The sequence below is a fragment of the Sesamum indicum genome, linkage group LG2 (genome assembly GCF_000512975.1).
Source record: "Sesamum indicum cultivar Zhongzhi No. 13 linkage group LG2, S_indicum_v1.0, whole genome shotgun sequence".
Classification (NCBI taxonomy): domain Eukaryota; kingdom Viridiplantae; phylum Streptophyta; class Magnoliopsida; order Lamiales; family Pedaliaceae; genus Sesamum; species Sesamum indicum.
The window spans coordinates 2,509,620-2,532,734 of NC_026146.1; the positions used below are offsets into that span (position 1 = coordinate 2,509,620).

The window sequence follows — 23,115 nt, forward strand, 5'->3', positions numbered from 1 at the left end:
ATTGAGTCGATGAATCCTTATCTCATTTACACTCTGTCGGAGGCTGTGAAATTGACTTTCAATTTCTTTGCTCTTTACTTTGCCAGTTCTGAAATGATGTTAGTATTTTAAAATTTCCATCCATCTTTCCCCTTGTAGGATGTTTTTCTGTGGAACTATGATTTACTTAAAGCAGAATATCATATCAATATGTTCATGAAGATGTTTATCGTGTGCTGTATTTTATGGGTCTGGGGAGTATATTAAGAATTTTCATTTATCTTTCTTCATGTTGGATGTTTTTCCTGTGGAAAAATGATATACTTAAAGCCTGCTCGGGTATTAATGTCTTGTTTGTTGTGCGTTGTACTTGAGTGAAATGTCTCTTATAAGGTCTCATATTTACCTTTTGAATACAACTCATGTGAAGATACCACATCTCTTGGAGCTGGGTATTAATGCAGTTGAACTTTTGCCCGTGTTTGAGTTTGATGAAATGGAGTTCCAACGGCGTCCAAATCCTAGAGATCACATGGTAAGTAAAAGTTCTGGTCCCTGTAAGCATTTGTTGAATAGGGTTATCTTTGTCTGAGAGTCAACCGATGACTTCAATTTGCATATGACGAGGTTCTGTGTATGCCATGCTCTGCAAAGTATTGAGGCTACCCAATGCTATATGTGTGACTTTTGATTCTTGATTAGCAGACTCATATGGGTTAGAACATGGGAGCTAGGAATATATATCTTCTTTAAATTCTTGACTATGTTTCATGGGACTACCTAGTTGTGCAATAATGTAACTTGATCTTAAATGATCCTGAAAAAAGTTGAGTGAAATCCCATAAATATTCTGCAGGCTGCCAAACAAGGTTTGACTAGAAGAATGTCTGATTATTAATGGAAACTAGTTTTGTCGGGGAGTATGAAAGGCTAAGATATGCTCCAACCTATCAGAATAACAAAGCGTGGCAAAGAAACCTTTCAGCAACTATTTAGATGCTTTCTCCTATGTAGACAAAGATATGAAAATGCTAATAGTACAGCAAGGAACATGAATTTTGTTGTCCGCAAGCAGCAGGCACCCAGAAACATGCACCTTTGTATTGTGAGACTTTTGTGTGTTAATCATCTCTTGATGAAATATATGATCATGTGTTAAGAGTCTTGTTGGTAAGCATTATGTTTTAAACATTGTTCTTGGCATAAGTCTCTGAAACTGCAAACATTTTTTGTTAGCTTACATTGCGATATTTTATTTTAGGTCATTCACATACTATTTTATATGTCGGATTGTATGTTGTCTAGTTCACCATGCTATGTTTTTTGTTTAGTGGATTTGTGTTGTGAGTCAGAGTACAGGTCCAACTCCAGCATCTTGTCAGTTTTGTCGGGCTGTGCTGTGAGTCGAAGTATATGGCCAACTCCAGGGTCTTCTAGATTTTGTCAAGTTGCAGCTTGTTTTAAAGTTTAAGCCTTTGAACTCTTCTTCCTATGGGATAGGATTTTATCGAAAGGGGGCCTGCTTTCTGGTCATGCTTGTGTACTATAAGCCACTATATATTATTAGGTTTCTGCAGTGCTTTTGGATAATTAATAACTAATTCTCATGAACTGTGATTTTATGCAAGATCAATACATGGGGTTATTCTACTATCAATTTCTTTGCACCTATGAGTCGGTATGCGAGTAATGGAGGAGGACCACTTAATGCTTCTCGTGAATTTAAAGAAATGGTTAAGGCATTGCACAATGCCGGAATTGAGGTATTCTCTTTATATTTTGTGGTAGCAGTCCAAAAATGTTATTGAATGGCTAACAGTGAAATTAAGGTTCTTGATCTGGCTTATGACGCTATGTTTTCCAGGTCATTTTGGATGTTGTTTATAATCATACAAATGAGGCTGATGATGAAAACCCGTATACTACTTCATTTCGTGGCATAGACAACAAGGTGATAATTGCAGTTTTATAATAAGCAGGAAAGTTAATTGGTTTTATCTATTAGCTTCTCTTTCCCGTATGCAGTGCATGATCCTTAATTTATCATATAGCGTGTTCATTGGTTTGAGTTTACAAATACCTCTAAAGAAATTCATGCTTCAAATTGTTGCAGTAAATGACCCATACATATGGCATGTTGGTTGATTTGACTCTACAAATGCTTCTAAAGAAATTCATGCTTCAAATTATTTGGTACTATAGTAGGTTTTATTTACTATTTTTGACTTGCTCGTTGGAGAATATTTACTGTCCAAATACTACATATAAGGTATACATGCCCCTTACTTCCACTTCTGGACTTCCTCCAATTAAACTGCTGAAATGGTTTGAGCAATTATCATTCATGACCATTTAGCAACCAATAAAGTTTGATATCCCATTAATGTGGAGAAGTTAGTGATTTATCAATCTGAGCAAATCTGTGATGCCCCAATTAGAGCGGATAACATATTAATACCATGCTAGGAATTTGGGATTCTAATGTTTTCCTCTTCCCTCTCATCTCACTTATTACCTAACGTTTTATCTCTTTATATATTCTACTAGTTTTGTTACTTTTTTTTTTTTTAATTTCAAATCATATTTATTTTAAATTATTCTACTTTTCACTTATCTACATTAAAATACTTAAATAATTACTTAATTTCATATACAAAAATTAATAAATACTTTTATTTTCATATACAAAATTTAATTAGCTTTTTAATTATGCATTTTAAATATTTAAGCACACACATAGAGTGTGGTAATATTGTTAGTGACATTGCTAGTGTTTATGATCTCTGAATGTAGATGGTGATATTTGAGTCTTTGTTTACATTAATTGCAAGTCTACCTCAAAATTTACTCAAAAAGTGTGCTAATGTCATGAATAGCATTGTGAACATTCTTCCTTGTTGTATCTGCTGATGATTTGATCGAATCTGCTTTCTTATAATTTCAATTGACTTAGTAATATCATACATGTTTTGTAGGTCTATTACATGATAGACTTAAACAACAACGGCCAGTTGTTGAACTTCTCTGGTTGTGGTAATTTCAATCTCGTTATACTTCATTCAGTTTCAATACATATGATGCTATTTCTTTCATTTTTAAAGTGCATGTTTCTGGTAGATTTCCGTCTGGATTAAGTTTTGATTTCTTAGCAATTTTTATATGATTGTTTGCTAAGTATTCGAATGTGATTAAATTGTGGAATTATTCTGTTAGCTAAAAACATGTTAAGCAAGTTGTTTCTATCGAACAAGATTCACTGAACTTTGCTTCTTACATTAATGAAACCACAGTATGTATATTTACATGTATATTCTCAGCGAGAAAGTAAAAGTGCTTAGCTTATTCTAGTTCTAGTATAGAGATGGATGCAAGCGATTCTTGAATGCTCATTGACTTGGATTGCATAATGTGCTCCAAGCTTGTTAGATGTACTTTACTCTCATTGTAATTGGTGATCCAGTGAATGAATCAGCTGATTGTTTATTGGTTTCACACGGAATGTACAAACAATTTGTTGCAATATTCTCTCTTGCCTAAAAGGACAACTTAAACTTTGTATGCTTGATCGGTTCATGATAGGGCTAGTTGCAACGTTAATGGACCATACTACCAGTCAAGTGACTCCCCTTTGTTGCTAACCAGCACTGATTGGAGAAGACCTACCACACTGAAGATGCTGGGGATAGAATAGGTCCTACAGATTCCTTCTTATATTTAAGTCAATATATAGGTGAAATATTAGGAGCTGTAAGAAATTCTTGTGTTGAATTTGTTTTACCTCCATTGCCTAGTTGAGGCCCCTTTTATAGCTATAGGTTGCTACTTGTTTAATATTTTCAGCCCACTTTGCTAGGCTAGTTTCATCTCTTTCAAAGATGTGCCATCCTCAAAATTGTTTCTTTGGAGTGCAGTCTGTAGGACAAACCTCCGATCGTTTCAAGAAGACCAGAAAAGTTTGTGCAGCTATTATATATCCCAAAGATAGAAGTAGTTGAAATTGTAATTTTTATCCTCCTAGAGCTAGTGTCAATTACATTGTAAAATTTTGCAAGATTTGACTATCGTAGTATTATCACTATTATGCAAGATTTGACTACAAGGAAACAAAAACCAAGAAACAAAGTCTAACAGCTAGCAGGATTAACGAAAAGGAAAGCATCAAGAAACAAGAAGAATCTTTCCTAGCTATTTACCATGAAAAGTAAAGGTTGTACAAGAATCTTCTATCAAGTAGGTAAGTTTTGTTTTCCACTATTAGACTAGGGAAACATGATTTAATGTATTAGTTTTGAGGACTATTCAGTCAAGAGATTGACAAGCAAAGATTTTAGGTGTTTTTGCTAGTCATGAATTAGTTAAAAAAATTGGAACTTGGACTAGTTTATTGAACTTTGTACATTCACTTTGTAGAAAAGATAACCCTCCCCATCAAGCTGGAGCAAATATATTAATCATGCCCAGCTTGTTACACAAAATACTAAATTGCTTTGCTTCTAAACCCTTTGTAAAAATATGTGCTCTTTGCTCTAGAGGAGTAAAAAGAGTGCAGATTTCCTGTCATGAGACAGCCTCACGACGAAATGACAATCAACCTCAATATGCTCTTCTCATGGAAAATAAGATATTGTCACATTACATAGGTACGGGTCAGTGAAATCTATAGATTCTTCAACCACAAAACTTTGCTAGTAGTGTGAACCAGAACGAGGTATTTAGCCTCTGCACTCAATCTAGCGACTGTAGTTTGTTTTTGCTACACCAAGTCTGCATCTTGATAAGCTTCTATCTTGACGTGCCCTTGTCATACTGTGTTTAAGTACTTTCTCGTCTTTGTGGATGATTACTCTAGAAAGAAGTTAGTCTATTTACTCAAGGATTGGAGTCAAGTTACGAATGTCATCACTTCCGTTTATAATGAAATCAAAACCCAATTTTCTGATAATATTCGTGTCTTGTATCTTGCATACTGATAATGCCCTGAGTTTAGCAGTTTCTCAGTTTTGTGATTCCCATGGCCTTTTACATCAAACCTCTTGCCCATATACATCTCACAAAATTTTATCGCAGAACGCAAACACCGTCAGTTTCTCGATGATGCTCGAACTATTATGGCACATATGAATGTTCCCAAGTCTTATTGGGGGATGCAATTCTCAGTGCGTGTTATCGTTTTTAACCTTATGCCTTCAATGTTCTTAGTGGGGATACTAGGTTCTCCTGTTTTTTCTCTGATAAGACCCTTTTTGGGGTAACTCCGAGGGTCTTTGGCTGTGTGTGTTTCCTTCATCTCGATAAAGTTTCTTTCTATATTTCTGGGGTATCGTTGTTATGATCCAGCATCTCATCTGGCTTTAACCTATGTTAGCTTCCATGAGACTATGCATATTATTTAAAGAACTCTTCCCAGGTTGATCCTACTCCTTCTGTTCCTTTTCCTATACGGGCATCTTCGAGTCCAAAGTATACAGAAGTGCATGTACAACCATTACAGGTGTACTCTCGATGTAACCGCTCTACCCCTACCACACTTTTATATCCGCCTCGTCTTCCTCCAGCTGCAGCTCCTAGCTCCATTTTCACTCCATGTGATGATGATGATCTTCCCATTGCATTGCTCTTCGCAAAAGTAAAAGATCTTGCACCCTCATCCCTTGGCTTATTCTATTTGGTGTCAGTACATTAGTCCTGTTTATCTGGCACTGTTTCTATTCCTAGTTCTTATTGTGAGGCACTTCAACATCCTGAGTGGAAAATGGCAATGGAGGAAGAGATGTTTCCGGGGGACCTTGGAGCTTGATGTTGTTGCTTGGCGCTGGGTATTTACCCCCAAGTTTTGAGCACACAGTACCCTTGAACGGTATAAAGCTCATCTGGTTGCCAAGGGCTTTACTCAAACATATGGCGTAGATTATTTGGAAACTTTTTCCCCTTTGCATGCCTCAATGTTTTCTTGGCAGTTCATCTCAACTGGTCGATGTACTAGATGAACATAACAAATGCTTTCTTATACGGTCATCTGAATGAAACTGTAATTATGGAGCAAACCTCCTCAATATTTTGCTCAGGGTGAGAAGCAACACATGGTTTTCAGTTTGAATAAAGCTATTTACGGTTTCAAACAAAGTCCCAGAGTATAGTTTAATAAGTTTACTCGAGTTATCGGTCAGTTTGGTTTTGTTACGGTGCCAAGCAAATCATTCAGTTTTTTTTCGAACATACTGTCGTTCTAGCAGTCTATATTGAGGATATCTTGAACTCTCGAAGTGATATTGTTGGAATAGGAGAGGCCAAGGCATACTTAGTTGAGCACTTTGTCACTAAACATTTGGGAAGGCCAGCGTATCTGGGCATTGAAATTGCTCATAGAAGCATGGGATCCCTCTATAAATATGCTTGTAATCTTCTTCAGGAAGCAGGTTTACTTGGCGCTAAACCGGTGGACACTCCCATGCATTTGAATCCTGATTTCTGGAATGATGATGGCACTTATCTGTTGCCATGCTAATCTACTTAACTGTGACTAGGCATGAACTTGGACGAGTTTATGGAAAATATTCACTTTTATGTATGCTTAATCTTTTTAAGAATGTATGTAGTATATCTAAATTTTTATCTATATCCACATGTTACATTTGTTTTATTATTTATACACATGCATATGACCCCACATATTATTATTTGTATTTATTGTATAAATACTTAAACATACATAGCACTTCAAAAGTACAAACATATCAAATATTCCATGTTTCTTAACTTTCTCTGTAAAAATAAAATTATCCTATGTAACTAAAGGATTAAATGGCTATATACTATTAATGACCTCTTTGCAAAGTTAGAAAAAATCTTGACTTCTTGCTTAATTTAATTTGTTTCAGCTTGTTTGGTTTTCTTGATTGTGTTAGAAAAATACAAAAGCTAAAATAAAGACAAAGGATGCTTCTAGTTTCTTGTGGCATTGAGGTAGATTACTAAGTGATGTTTGTGAACAATCATGTATTCAATAGTTATAGAATGTTCCACGACTATCCTTTTATTGTTGTTATACTAGTCTATGATTAATAATAGAAGCATACTGAAAGACTCTTTGTAGTATAGTACTATTTGGCATCTACAATTATTACATTTTTTATATGCATATGATTTAACTTCTGCTACCATCACGGATGTTCTGCTCATTGCGATGGTATGCTGTTTGTGTCTTAGTATGATCATTTTTATTTGTCATATAATTTTGGAATAATGAACTTCTTCACATCAATTGATCTAGCTCATCATTTTAAATTGCTCCATTCAATATCTTGTATTTTTTATCTACTTGATTCATAATACAATTAAGTGCAATTGTACTGTAATGATTTTGTAAAAACAAAATTTCTATATTACTGACTATATTACAGCATATAAGCTATTAAATATTTATATTTAAATAGCTTCATTTATTTTTATGAAGAGATATCATAACACGTAGGAGTATTAAAACCCAAAGTTATATTATAGATGGAGTTGAGATTAAGTTTTCATTTGTTGTAATGACTATCTGATCAGGCCAAATAAATGATCTAATGTATAAAACAGAAAAATATTATGACATGTTTATAGATATATAGTATTGGGTGCCTCTAAACAAACGAAAGAGATTATTCTCTTCAAAATATGAATCAATATTTAAGAATTGCATTTGTTTTGTCACTGTTTTTTCGGGGCAATCACGAAGATAAATGAATATATTTAAGAAATGCAAAGAGCAATTAAAAATGAAAAAATGTAACTATCCAAGAAAAAATTGACAAATTAGAGTCGAGAAAAACTATTCTTAGTAAAAATATAATGTCAAACGGATATATGAACGTCTGTTCATACTTCATGTGTACTTAAAAAAATTGACTATATATTCTCCATTTTGAAGCAAATATAAACGAGGAAGAGATGTTGGAGGATAAATAGTAAAAGCGTCTTTACCTGTATTGAGGGCTCAAGTAGTCCACGTAGAGGTTTGTATTGGCCAAATCTTCAAGAGAAACCAATATAATGAGGATGAAATGCAAGAAGATAAATAGTAAACGAGCCTTTACGTGTACTTAAGGCATAAGTATTTCGACGCACAGGTTGGTATTGGCAAAACATAAACATTTTCAAGTATGTATTCTTTGTAACAAGTGCAACGCGCACATGTTTTATTATTCTGAATAATTTTTTAAGATTATGATAGTGGCTCTTCAAGCAAAACAAATGTATAATGAGGAAGAAATGTCTAAGGATTAGTAGTAAAAGAGCCTTTACCTGTATTAAGGGCTCAAGTAGTTCCAGGCACAGGTTGTATTGGCAAATAATGATAAAATCTTCAAGAGAGACCAATGTATAATAAGGATGGAGTGCAAGAAGATAAATAGTAAAAGAGTCTTTACCTGTACTAAGGGCTTAAGTAGTTCCTTGTAGTGGTTGGTTTTGGGAAAATAATCTCTTGTTCATGCTCAAGTTATTCTGCATAATTAGCACATACATGTGATTGCTTAACCATCTCTGTGAGAAGATTGAGGGCCTACATGCATTATATTGTAAGTTTTTGCCTCTTATTTTTCTGAAGTCACTATTTCTAGTCTACAGGTGATGGTGACTGTTTATGATGGATCCAAATGTGTCTAGTATAATATATGATTATGTTTATTGCTCTGATATTTAATCTTGTTGTCTAGGTAATACATTGAATTGTAACCATCCTGTCGTCATGGAATTAATACTTGACAGCTTGAGGCATTGGTATATCCTTATTCCTTTTAATAATCCTGAAATTTTCTTGAAGGTGTCTTATGTTACAACCGAACGCAGTAAAGATATATGAAATTGCCTCCATGTTAGATTATCATTTATAATTGTTAAAATGCTACAATATCACTACTTTGTGTTTCATGAGTTCAAAGTTTTCCCAAGTAAATGTCATCTGTACTATTTTCTTTGATAATTCTAATTGAGGTCAATTCATCCAAAAAAATAAATAAAGAAATAACAAAAAATAGATGTCCACGTACAAAGTGGTTGCATTGAGGTATCATATGCATTATATAATGAGGTTGTAATTGTTATGAATGTAAAAACACGGTCCTAATATTCTAATTATTGATCAGTGTGAAATTTAATTGTTACTTAACATATCCTGATGGACTAATTTGCATGGTCTAGTTCATATTTTAATTCTTCAGGAGATGTTCAATGTCTTTGACAAATGTCAAACATTCTATGCTTCAGTTATTGAGTTCAATTCAGATGCTGTGTTTAGGTGTTATGATCATTCTTTTGGGTTTTCTTTCTATTGAATTTTGTTTCATTAAATATCCCGGTGAATGCGTTACCTATTTGTAGAGGATGTTTAGTTTAGCACCTTAAGTTGTTTATTAATTGGATTTTCACACTTCTCAATTATCATTCTACCTGAAGGGTTGTAGAGTATCATGTGGATGGGTTCCGTTTTGATCTTGCTAGTGTGCTTTGTCGAGGAACTGATGGTTCTCCACTCAATGCTCCCCCATTGATCAAGGTAAGACACGGCACCCTCTGCTTGAAGTTTTAACAGCATTCCTTAATGTGTCATGGACAGCTGTATGGGAACATGTTAAGCATAAACTCCTTGATTTATATATGCGCTTCCCTTCTACTTATTTCTTTCAAGTTCTTATGGGATTGAGATGTTACTCTGTATTTCTCTGTATGTACCATATATGCCTACAAATGATACAGATTATTGTTTTTAAAATTCTTTTATAGATTTTTATAATAGTGAAAGTAAATTAAGCTGCTATAATCATACTTCTAAATTTTAGTTTCCTTTTCTCAATTATCTTTTACTTCCGCTCTAAAATTAAGTACCTCTTTGTGTTATTAAAATCAAAAGATAAACCTCTGTTTTATCATTCTTATATATTTAGTGAATATTCTGAAGACAATTGCATTTTACAACTTATTCATCTTATTAATTTGAAATTCAATTCTTTTCTTTTAGTAAATGAGCTCAAGCTTGAGCATTAAGAAATAAAGTTTTCAAGCTCAAGCTCAAAATCTGGTTTAAGCTCGAGCCTTGAAATTTTCCCAGGCTCGGCTCATAGTTAGCTCTTTAAGACCCCTACCTCCCACCGTCTCCCTGGTATGGGCTAAGTTTATCCTCCTAGTTCTCATAGATCTATTTGGAAGGATTCTTTATTAACAGATTAGAATCCTATAAGTCCAATTCTTGTCAGGGTCTCCTTCACAATCTCTGTGTGTTGATTTTCTTCTACCAAATGAATATGAGTGAGATGGTCTCCAACAGAACCTCCATTTTCTCTTTCCTCCATTTGGAAGGATTCTTTATTAACAAATTAGAATCCCATAAGTCCAATTCTAGCCAAGGTCTCCTTCACAATCTCCATATGTTGGTTTTCTACCAAAATGAATATGAGTGAGATGGTCTCCAACAGAACCTCCATTTTCTCTTTCCTCTTGATTCCTGTCTACATTCTTACAGATCAAGATAAGATTAAGCCTACTCTGTAAACAAATTCCTGGACGTGGAGGTCTAAACTTTGATTTTGTGCATGGGGTGATTCTTGTTTAATCATGTACTCACCATTTTCTGTATGTCATACTGCTTGTAACTGCTATCTGACCATGATCACTAGTGTCCTGACCCGCATTTTCTATTATCATGTTATGCAAACCCACACTAAGCACATCAATGCATTCCTTTTGCCGTGAAATTAGGGACATTTTTAATTATGTCAATTTGGGTTGATTTGGTTTCAATAGATTGCAAGATCAAATTAAAGAGTTGTTCTGGTGCTGCCAAGATCTCACCAATGGCATGCCTAATCTCCAACGTTTTGACCTTTTCGATCCCCCAAAAACTTAAATTGCCACAGCTACCATCAATTTCATTTCAAGCAACAGTAATTGGTTATCAATACTGAGAAATACACTGCTACTGTGTGAAAATTAAATTTGTAAAATGCATAGATAAATATATGTATGCGTAGTCCTTCTGACAGATCATCCTGAACGTTAGTTACATGCATGCTACATTCAGATGGGGGCAAGAAGTAAGTTGGCTCCTGAAAAGTTGGTGCTTAAAGCATAATTCATATAACTCAATGTGCTCCAAAGTGTTCAGAGTGTCAAGTCAATACAGAGTGTTCAGACTATTGGTGCTTTAATATGGTTCTTGTGGTTTATTCTGTTTATGCTCCAGTGCACATACATTGAATTATAGAGAATACTGAGCTGTGAAGTTCTCATTTTTGTCACCTTATTCTTGCTGGACTTTATATCTCATTTGTGTACTTTAAAAACACATGTGATGGGAAAAAAGTTGTCAATGGATTTAGTTGAGTTGGTTCCTCTTGTGCGATTATTTCAAACAAAATTAAGATTAGAACATTTCTAAGGATTTTGACATTCTCTGTCCATCGTGACTGCCAGTTTTCTTATTGTTCTGTATTCTAATTTACTACAACGATATTCCACAGAGCTGATGTATTAATGTGTTTACGATTGATGCAATGCTGGTAACTAGCTTCCTTATCCTTTATGGATTTGCTTCATTTTTAATTTAGTCTTAGTTTGCTTCCTCCGAATACCAAGGAAAAGGAATGATCCCTTCAAAACAATACTGTTATTTGATATTTGATACAATTCATACAAACAAAAAGTTATTGTCTTTTATTCTTCTACATGCATGGTGTTCAGTGCTTAAATGGTGCAGGCAATTGCCAAAGACAGCATCCTGTCAAGGTGTAAGGTCATTGCAGAACCTTGGGATTGTGGAGGCCTATACCTTGTTGGAAAATTTCCTAATTGGGATCGGTAACTTCTATAATTATTTCTTTTTGTTTATTTGGCTTGAAACTAGTACATAATCAACAGAAACATAACTATGTGGATTTCTTTGGTTTACAGGTGGGCAGAGTGGAACGGGAAGTACCGAGATGATGTTAGAAGATTTATCAAGGTGCTGTTAATTTCATTAGATGGACAAAAGGAAGTTACTTCAGATCATATATTCCTAATTTTTTTTGGATTGATGAGATAACTTAAAAATATAAAACAGTCCGTAGTTAATATAAAACTGGACAGATATAACAATAAATTTAATATTGTCTAGTCAAATCCTATGTACATTAATATTGGAATATATATGTTCGTAATATCATTATTATATATTTAATATTAGTTACTGTCAACTGGTAAAGATGTAGAAAATATGCATAAAACTATTTACATATTTACACATAACTTGGTATTAGTTATATATTGGTTAAATTAAAAAGATCAATAAACTATGAAAAGAACTCGATAGTGCTTACAGTATATATTTTTGTGGGAAAAGGTTCTTATTTTAAATGGAAATATATAATAAATTAAGGAAAAAATTTTTTTTACTCCTTTATGTATATCCAATATTAATTTTAGTTCGATAACTATGTCGTTTTTCTATGGAGTCCTTTAAGTTTCAAATGGATGAAATTTAGCCCGATTAAGGGTTTTAAATGTAATTTTTCAGCCAACTTTTGAATTTGCACGCTGTCATTTCTTGCTTGGCTGTCCGGCCATTTATCCACGCGTATAGCCACATGCACAGCCACATAAGCCTAAAGTTAACTGGGTAATTATTATAAATAATATTAAATTCTTTTTTATATTATTTATTAATTTTAAAATGTTAATATATTTTATTAACTTTTTTAAATACTTTCTTAATTTTCTATTGTTAATTAAAATATAATTAAGTTTTATCTTTCTAAATAGGTTGTGCTGGCGTGAAGGGCAATTGCGAGGGGGCACTGCCCTCCCCACTGTTTCTGGGTGGGTGACGCCTTTCACCCTTGGGCGATTTGGGCGACCACCATCGCCCATCGCATCGGAGGGCGACCCTTGCCCTCGACCTCTGGGCGATGCGGTCACCCTGGTGTCGCTGAGATGCCGTTACCTTAAATAATAATTAATAAAATTATAATTATACGTATAATATAATTATATTCAACATGTCTTCCAACTCATGTCTAAAGCCACGTAGGATTAAAACCCTAAAAAAATATTCAATTGACATGACATATCATTTTTCCGACCAAAAATCAAATTCCGACAACCGGAGGACTACATTTTATCAATTTTGAAATTTAAAGGACTTAGTAAAAAAAGGAGATAGTTACAGTACTAAAAAAATAATTTTTCAATAGATTAATTGCAATAATATACATAAACATTAAAACGGTCTAGAAATAAAATAAGAAATTATTATTAAAACACATTATTGGAATATGATAATAGCAATTTAAGTTCTTATTGCTTATCTATTGTATAAAGAACCAAGCATCCGTTGATCTCATTTTAGACATATATAATATGATATCAATGAAAATAAGTATAATCATCCAATTGTCATTGTTATTATTATCTTCATATCAATTTATGGGAACTATCAAATTTTTAACATAAGATCATGAGCAGTAAAATGAAACATTATGCATATTTATGTATCTTGGTAAATATATACTCACAAGATAAATGTTTAAAAACTATTGTTATTTGTGAGAACTTAATTTACAAAAGCACCAGAGATTAAGAATTGATACTTTCGGTGTATTTAATTTAAGATTTAAGTACATGTTTATACAAATACAACAAGGCTAAGATGGGAAACATGATAAAATTGGAATCCTAAAATCAAGTTAGAATCTGTAAAATCAAGCCTAAGGCATATGACAAAGTCACAAAAGACATAAACCTGAAAAAAACTCTAAACATAGCCATTGTGTTTGTTATTACTTTGTATGTTGGGTGGGAGTTTAGCGTAACATTTGTTTTCAGTCAACGGATGCTTGTCCTTGGGAAAAACTTGCCAAAACAATTTTCTAACAAAATGTTGTGGTTTGGGTGGTGTGTTCAGGGTTTTCGGAATATATGTGATGGCTATGCCATAGTCTATAGGGCTTGATTAGTAGAAGTTTTTAGCATCATGTCAGCCGATCTTTTCTTTAAGACAACTTTTGACATGTATCTTCTCTAAGTTAGTAGCTGGCTTTTCTTGTTTATACTGGATGTTCATAGAGTACATCTTTTTCAGTCGACAGAATGCCGATGCTTGTCTTTGGGAAAAAACTTGCCAAAACAATTTTTTAGGAAGATAGTGTTTTGGAATTGGTGAGTTCGAGGTGTTCGGTATACATGTGATGGCTATGCCAGAGTCTACAGGGCTTGATTAGTAGAAATTTTTAGCATCATGTTTGCTTATCTTTTTAAGACAGCATGTGGCATGTATCTTCTCTATGTAGCGTAATGTTTGCCAATCTTGTTTATACTGGATGTTCATAGAGTACATCTTTTTGCGACTTAACAATTTGTCTATTTATAATCTGTACAAGGAAATGGTTCAAATATTACTAAGCCTCAATATAATCCTTAGCCGTCAGAGTGGTGCTTGTCATGCATATTATGTGATTTATTTTCCTACTTGATGAATTTAGATAGATTTCGTATAGTTATTAACGCCCCAATTATGTGTGAAACCGAGGTTTGAAGTTTTCATTTTGGTCTCTCATATTTTACTGATCAATTTGGAATTATATGAGATAAAAAAAAGTCTATTAATGTTATAATGTCGTTGTAATGATTTTTCTTACCATTCTCATATGTTTTGGATTTGACTTAAACTTAGGGGGACACTGGTATGAAAGGAGGTTTTGCAACTAGGATTGCTGGTTCTGCTGACCTTTACCGAGTAAGTATTACTTATTTCATGCTTAGGAAATATGCATGCTCTTGTCATCCGTATTAAATGATGTTGTGATGGTGGTTATGCCCTTTGGATCAGTCATGAAATTCCTGACCGGGCTGAGGATGCACTGTGAGTAAATGTCTAGTCTGCCTTTGATTGTTAATCTCTAATACTTTATCTAGCCTTGCTATCATCTTTTTGTTTTATTAAATGAATTTTGCAGCATCTTATTGTAAACTGTAAATATTTCACTAAAGAGGCACCAGGAGGTCCATCCCATTTACAGCCAATAGATATTATCTATGGTGTATGTGTACATAGAAGTGAGGAAAGTATTACATAGTCCAAAGAGAAGAGAGTGCAAAATCTCTTTCATTTTCATTCAGTAGAGCAGGTTTCTTTCAAAACCCAAGCATTCATCTCCTTAATAAGAATCAGAAGGAAAAGGTTAGGAGAAGCTGCATCCCAAGTTCTTTGTTATTTATGCTTTCCCCTATAATTATCTCTGAGAAATGTTTCAGAAATAGAAAAACTCACTCCATATGGCATTAGCGAACTTTGGTTACACAAGCCAAACCAAAGGACCACAAATCACTTGTCACTTCACAGTGACTAGCAAGTTTGGTTTTCTTGCCTCTTTCAATATGACATGTAACATCTTAAATAATTTTCCTCTGGTGACTGAGTTTCTTTCAACTTAAATGGTACCATATATAGCATCCCATGGGAAAAGTACCACTCTTCTGGACATCCTAGTTTTCCGAATTTGATCCCAAGGTGATTTAATCAATGTATTCATGTGTATAGCTTGATAAAAATATTTAGTGAACATTTTTTTTGGATCTTGTCCATCTCATGGCCTGTTATTGATTTGTTCCTAGTTTGATATCCAATAGCTATGGCGGTTTATATAGTGATACGGTACCCTGCTAGAAATTGTGGTTCTCATAACTAACAGCTACAATGAAATAAGATTCCATAATTTTCTATTTCTAATATTCGCTAGTGGAGTAGAAAATAGGTTTTTAATTAGTCAACAAAATGTTTACAATCTGTAATATTGCATGTCCTATTACATTGATGATTTCACTAGGTTGCAGTAATATATGTGGTTTGTTTGGAACATCTGATTTACAATATGATGTCTTCTCTCCTAGCCATCCACTAAAGAAAATAACCAGTTGATGAGATTAATTAGGCCCATAGTTTTTCCAGATGTCAATATATAATCTTTTGTAAGTTATGATCTCATATTTCAATGACTTACTCAGATATAATAAGTGAACAGTCTGTGTGAATAAGCTAAAACCATACAGGTTACTGAAATAAAATTTTATTATGTCACTTATTATGAATAAAGTTAGAATGTTCTGATCAGACCTGCACTTTGCTGAAAATTGTAAAGTTTCCAGGCAACATTTCAATGACATTACAACTATTCCTTAATATAAGATTCATAAACTATATTAAAGAACTTCAAGTTCGTTAAGTGATTATAACTTCTACCTCAAATAATGGCATTTCTCGAGTCCGGAAACAAATAAATCCCTTTTATGACCTTCAAGTCATATGCAATGTTCTTAGCAAATATAATTTTAGTATTGGAGTCTATGTTCCTTTAATTGTGACGGTACCATTTTATTGTTTTACTACTCTTATTAGATATATCTTTTCCTGAAAAGATGGTAATTTTTTAGGTAATCTATGAGTTCTGTTTTTTTTTTTTTTTTTGATAAAGGCATAGATATTGTTTCGTAATTGGAAACAAATACTTATAGGATTCAGACTATCGTAAGTATTATAACATCGTATTGCTTTAACCATGATCTTTAGCATTCTATTAGTTATTTTTATTTTTCTTCATAATAAAGGCTTGCTTAACTTTTTATAATAGGAAAGCATACTTATAGGATACATTTTTATCAGTATAATAGGTTTTCTCGACATTTTAACTAATGTCACTTTCTGATACTAATTTTTGGTACATGTATAGCATGACACAATTCTTTTTTAATTTTTTAGGTATGTATATAGCATTATCATTTTTTGATCCATCTCATAGTATAACTATTTCTTTTTCAAGAAAAAGCAGAGTTAATTCTCTCTGTAAGGAGTAAGTTTAAGTTTGTTCGTAATAAATTAATGCAATATGTTGAAACTTTCTTTAATTGTAGTCGAATAGCCATTCAAGGATCTCTTTCTCTGTAGGTCAATAAACGCAAGCCATGTCATGGTATCAATTTTGTAATTGCACATGATGGATTTACACTTTATGATCTTGTTTCATACAATTTTAAGGTATGTCATGTATTACAAGTTCCACCTCAATTTGGCTAATTCCAGTATTAGCTCCGTATTTATCATCTCTTCTTTCTGCTGAAACTTTAGCACAATGATAACAATGGAGAAGGGGGAAATGATGGGAGCAATGACAATTTTAGCTGGAACTGTGGTTTTGAAGGTAGATCTGAGTTCAACATATCTTACTTTTGGACTAATGCTAGGTACTTGGATTCGTAGTGTCATGTTTCCTTGGTATAGTGCTTTTATGATTCACTTCATCTTACCACATGATGCTTTAACTACTATTGCACTTCTTCAAGTTGGTTTTAGAGCATTTCTATATTTCCACCGTCAGTATCCTCATGATTTTAGTTTTCTTTTTCTTTCTTTTAGAATGTACAACTTTGTGCATCCTGATAATAAACAAATGCATGACCTTGTGCATTCTGAACATATTAAATTAGGAATTTTAAAGAACAAATATAGTATAAGAAACTTAATATTTTACAAGTTGGATGGAGAAACTGTTTCTAATTTTCTGAAACAAAGATTTAGATGAATTTTAGATTCTAGTAACATAAGATTACAACCAATAAACTTATAAAGAATTTGACGACATAACAATCATTATAAGTAACATATAATTATTATATTTCATTAATCATGATCTTGATATGTAGTAACTTATAATTATTATATTTCATTATTCATGATCTTGATATGTAGGAGTGTATTGTCAACATGAATGTAGTATATATTTCGTTATTCATGATCTTGATATGTAGGAGCATCGTCAACATGAATGATAAACGTATCCTGTATATGGGTTAAAAGTTCGACTTGTATATGTTCAACAAACTTGGTGAAAGTACTATTTTATCGTTGTTTAAGTTGTACAAAAACAATTCATGCAATTACATTGTTTTGAGATGTTTGTAAACTTTTTCTTATTCAGATGCTCAAACACATATATGTGTGCGCATGCGGGTGCATATATAAGATAAGAGTGTGTTTTGGAGACATTACAAGTGCACAAACAGATAATAAAAAGAGTATTATTCTATAAGTACTTTTTGATTCTTGTGACACCATATTCTTAGCGGAAGAAAATCTTGATACACTTAAAATACCATTACAGTAAAACCTCTATAAATTAATACTCTATAAATTAATAAACTCTCTAAAATAATAAAATCCTTCAGTCCCGACTTGGGCCTTTGTAAAAAATCATCAAATTCGATAAGATAATAAAATAATAATTTTTCGAAAAATTCCTTTATAAATATTAGGTCCCATTAAAACTCTAAATTAATAATTCATAAATATTACAATTATAAATATTATGATAATTTACTAAAATATGAAATCTGTAATGCTTTACACATTTGATCATTCATGGATGATTTTGCGATGCCTTTTAGATGAGAATACATGGTTGGGTGTTATGAATTATTTTATTATCATATTGAGATTTATGTAGTATATGTTTCATTCATCATGCATGAATATATTTAATTGGTTATAATAGTTATTTAAGTGCAACGAATTAATGTAAATATTTATATTTAAGTAATTCCAATGAATTGATACATGTGTCTGTGAATATAATAGTTAATTGTTACATGAATATAATCAATGAAACATATATGAATATATTTATTCTCAATACATATGTACTAAATTTGCTGAATTTAAAAAGTCTCTCTTTTAATTAATAAAATATTAATTTATCGATAAATTAATATCTCTCTAAATTAATAAAATTTCATGGTCCCAAAGTTATTAATTTATAGAGGTTTTACTGTATTTTCTATAGTATTCATTGAGAAATAATATCATGCATAAAAAATGAAGTAAAGTTTTTGTATAAGATTTAATTCATTCTAACTAAAAGTTGTATAAGGAAATTACATAATCTAGAATCAAATTAGTCTACCAGCTTATAATATGAACTATTAATTATAAATTAAGATATTAATCTATATTACTGTCTTTTTATTTATCCTACGTCGAAGAGTTCTAATCTTAAGAAACTTAAATGAACAGGATGAAACAGAAGTTTTATTAGCAACATATTTTAGTTAATACTTAGTCAAAACTATAATACATAAATATATGTAGTACATTATTGAGATGATCACTGAACTTTTATGAGTATTACCTTCTTGTTTCTCATAAACAATGTCAATTGTAGAAGAGACCTCGATAGTTTAGAAATATCATTATTGAGTGTATTATCTATTTAGACATCACAATTCATGTAATAATTCAAAAACTGTATCTATATTTCAGTATTGCTAATTCATATGTAACAGTTCAAAAATAAAAGAGAAGATATACAAATTATCTTTCCTGGTATACCATATAAAACAAAACTTGTTTGACAGCAAGTTTTTTTGTTTAAAGAACAATGCTACATGATCAAAAGTCATAAAATGATGTTTTGAATTAAATATATTTAGATATTTTAATGGATAACCTAATTGTGACAGAGTCATCTTATGTATTAAAATTATTCTATAAAATTTGAAAATATTTTTATTAAAGCTCTTAGAATAATATGTTGAGAAACTCTATAACTTCTTGATAGAATTTACTAAGGATAATACTCTAATATGTTAAAAAGCTCTGTAATCTTTTTATCCCCACAAATATTCTACATTATGTATGTACGTTTAACTGTATCAATTTGGGAACTCTCTTTCAAGATGCGCGAGTGCACTTTTTGTTTTTGTGTAAATTCATTGTCTCCTATTGATATTCTATATTTCATATGTATTTACTTTATTAGCTCTGGGAATTCTCATACGAAGATTTTTTGAGAATTTTTCATAAGATTCTCTGGAAAAAAACTTGAAATAATGTTAATTATTGTTTATTGTAATTTTCATCGTAATCCTAACACAAGTTAACTTAGTAAGTACTGCGATTACTTCTACTGTTCTTCTATTAATATTTAATTTATTTTAATTTCCATCATTGTCCTACCACCATTTGATTTTGTAAGCAATTAACATCTAATAATAAACTAGCTATAAAATTGCTGATTATTATCCATAAATTAGTAACTTATATTTTATTAGAGAATTATAATAGACATCACAAAAAAAAAGTTAAAGAAACACAAAAGACTCCTAACTATTCATGCTTTTATATACATAGATCTTCCTTTGTAAATAGTCTTTTGGAATATTGAAGTCTTGCAATGGTTTTCTTGAATGTTTTTGTGAAATTTGGCTTTCAACTTAGTTCAAGTGATTATCAAGTCCTTAAGCTAACAAAGAACTGGATACTTCATATTTTTTCTACTTATTTTGTCCTGATGGTTCTTTTTTACGACTAGCAAATTTGGTTTAGGGAGATGGAGTAGATGAGTATTAAATTCTTCAAACCACAACTGAGATGATAAATGAGAGAAGTAATCAAACTTGGGAGATGCCATTGCAAAAACACATTAGGACAAGGACATGTTACCATTTTGGCAACTTATAAAGTTGTATCAATAGAAACCCCAGGGTCACTTAAAATGACGCTCATCGGTAAGGCAAGTGGTATAGGTTTGCATGAGTAATCGCTGAACCATAATTGCTTAGAACAAGTTGTTATGATGTTTTCGAGGAGTAACAAACATGAAGGATGGGATAGGTGTAGATTATTCAGTCTACAAGAAACAATATTTTCAGAACCGGACGGGGGATCGAATTTGACCGGCAAGTTGACGTGGACCCTATTATATATATGTATGTATATATATACGCATAATATAGCAGTACATTGGGATCAAATTTATTTCAATGTTGATGAGGAATATGAGCAAAGCAAGAACACCCAAAAACCTTAGGTGGAATAGATGAAATAAGACGAAGGATAGGATTTAAGGAAGACTTAACATGGACATTGAAACTTGAAGACTCAACCAAAAATAAAAGAAAAAAAAACATTTTGGTGCGAAGAGACCATGACTGTAAGGGTAACTTCTAATAAATGTCTATTTTTTCTTTCCGGAACTCCATTTTGTTAGGGAGTGGTAGGACAAGAGCTTTGATGCACTACACATTCTCGCTAAGATATTCACCAAGTATTAAAATCATTTGGGGCATTATCAGTGTGTAGAATTTGGATTTTGGGGTTGAATTGGGTTTATACAATGTAATTGAAACTTTTGAACAGTTGAAACCTCTGATTTTTCTTTCACGATGTATATCCAAGACAAATGAGAATGATCATCTATGACTGAGATAAACCATCCAGCCCCTGTCACACTTTTTATTTTGGATGGTCCCCAAACATCATAATGAAGTAATGAAAAAGGATTTGACTCCTTGTATTCTTTAATTGGATAAGAGTTGTGAATATGCTTAGACATTTGATAGGTTTCACATTAAAATCGGAGGAACCTTTATTGAGTAATGGTGGAAAGAGTTTTTTAATGCACAACAAACTAATTATGATCTAACTGATTGTGCCACAATATAATTTCATTATCCTGCCACAATATAATTTCATTATCCTTATTAGACCTGAAGACAGAAAAAGGACCATTTTTGTTCAAGTGGCGTCTGAGGTCCTCTCTCAAAGGGTTTGGCCACAGTAAACATGAAGAGGCCAGAATGCAACTCAACAGTGCCAATCATGTCCCCAAAATTTAAATTCTGAAAAATACAATGATGTGGAAATTACTTAGTAATATAGTTCGTGTCTGGCTAATAGTTAAAAGATTGCAATTGGGGACCAATAAAACTGATTCAAGAAGGAGATTCGCTGAACTTGCAACAGAACCTATATCCAAAACCTTTGAAATGGAACCATCAGCAATTCGAAAAGTGTTGCAGAGCAAGGTGTGAAGTTTTTTATGAGAGATGCATGAGGTTCCAGAGTCAACTATCCATGAATTGTTTATGTCCACTTTCATAGCTTTAAATGCAATTAGAAAATTACCTTTTCTGAGCCACAAATGCTGTTTTAGGGGTTGCATTATCGTGTTACAGGGGCTATATTATCTGGAGAATCTAAGTATGTTGGGCATGTAGTATCGCTTTTGAAGGATTACAGTCGTCCCTTGCTAACATGACCAGTTTTTGTAGTAGAGGAACCCTTCTCTACTGCAATGTAATTTCCAAAAGACTCTTGCTTGCTTTTTGGTTTCCAAAGAGCAGGTTTTTCATGAATTTCCCAGGTCTCTCGGGTATGACCAATCATATTGCAGCTGTCACACCAAGGTCTTCCATTCTTGGATGTTTTGCTAGCTATTCCCCGAGATGCAAGATGCAAGATGCAAGGCCAGATGCTTAAGTAGTTAGTGATTGCACTCCACTGCCCAACATAATCTTTTTTCGGCTTTCTTCATGTCGGACTGCAGATGCCACTTCACGCAAGTTTGGGACAGGTTTAATGGCTAAAATGCCACCACGAACTTCGTCTAAAATTTTGTTGAGCCCTAAGAGAAACTTGTAGATTCACTTCTGTTTCTATGATTTTCTTCTGTTTGCCTACGTGTGTTGGACTCTCCCATTTGGTTGTTCCATACATGTTGGGTTGTTGAGCAGAGAATGAAGTTTTCCCCTACTTTGTTAGTCATGGAATTGATAAGCCATGACATTACCATGTTTTCAGCCTTCCATGTCTTGTAATTTGATTCTCCTGGCTTTGGTTTACTGGTTGTACCAGTAAGTCATGCAATGGGACCAAGAAGATAAGTTTGTCCATTCAATTTGTGACCTGTGATGAGATTAGCAAGACGTGGTCCTCCATTAGAACTAGCAACCCAGGACACTTGAATTGAGGAAGCCGAAACTTCTGAGGTGTATGACTCCATTGGAAAGACAGAACTTTCACCACTTCTTTTTTTTTAATTGCGTCATAAATGCTCCGGCACCATGCAGTATTTTGGAATGAAAAGTCAATCATTCTCTTCAATGTGGTCAGTAATACCCTCTATAATATATGCTACAGAGGCATTGAAAATATTCAGCAGACAATATGGGAAGTCCTAAAAAACAAGAAAAAAAAAGATCTCCTTCTAGGAGAGACATAATTGACTGCATTAATCTCGGTAGCTACGCCACCCACAGAATTTAAAGAACCTAAAGGAGCATGAGTCATATATTCTG

General features: G+C 32.8%; 1 protein-coding gene across 3 annotated transcripts in view; it reads left to right on the forward strand.

The window, feature by feature from the left end:
- The window catches only part of LOC105177368 (isoamylase 3, chloroplastic), a 42,630-nt gene that overhangs the window by 12,520 nt on the left and 6,995 nt on the right, over positions 1–23,115 (forward strand). For all 3 annotated transcript variants that reach the window (XM_011100492.2, XM_011100499.2, XM_011100508.2), the window contains 11 exons: positions 410–514; positions 1,608–1,742; positions 1,844–1,930; positions 2,955–3,012; positions 8,676–8,739; positions 9,415–9,514; positions 11,711–11,811; positions 11,905–11,956; positions 14,663–14,725; positions 16,931–17,020; positions 17,111–17,183. In XM_011100492.2, coding sequence (XP_011098794.1) covers positions 410–514; positions 1,608–1,742; positions 1,844–1,930; positions 2,955–3,012; positions 8,676–8,739; positions 9,415–9,514; positions 11,711–11,811; positions 11,905–11,956; positions 14,663–14,725; positions 16,931–17,020; positions 17,111–17,183 — 928 coding nt within the window. The remainder of the gene's footprint in view (positions 1–409; positions 515–1,607; positions 1,743–1,843; positions 1,931–2,954; positions 3,013–8,675; positions 8,740–9,414; positions 9,515–11,710; positions 11,812–11,904; positions 11,957–14,662; positions 14,726–16,930; positions 17,021–17,110; positions 17,184–23,115) is intronic.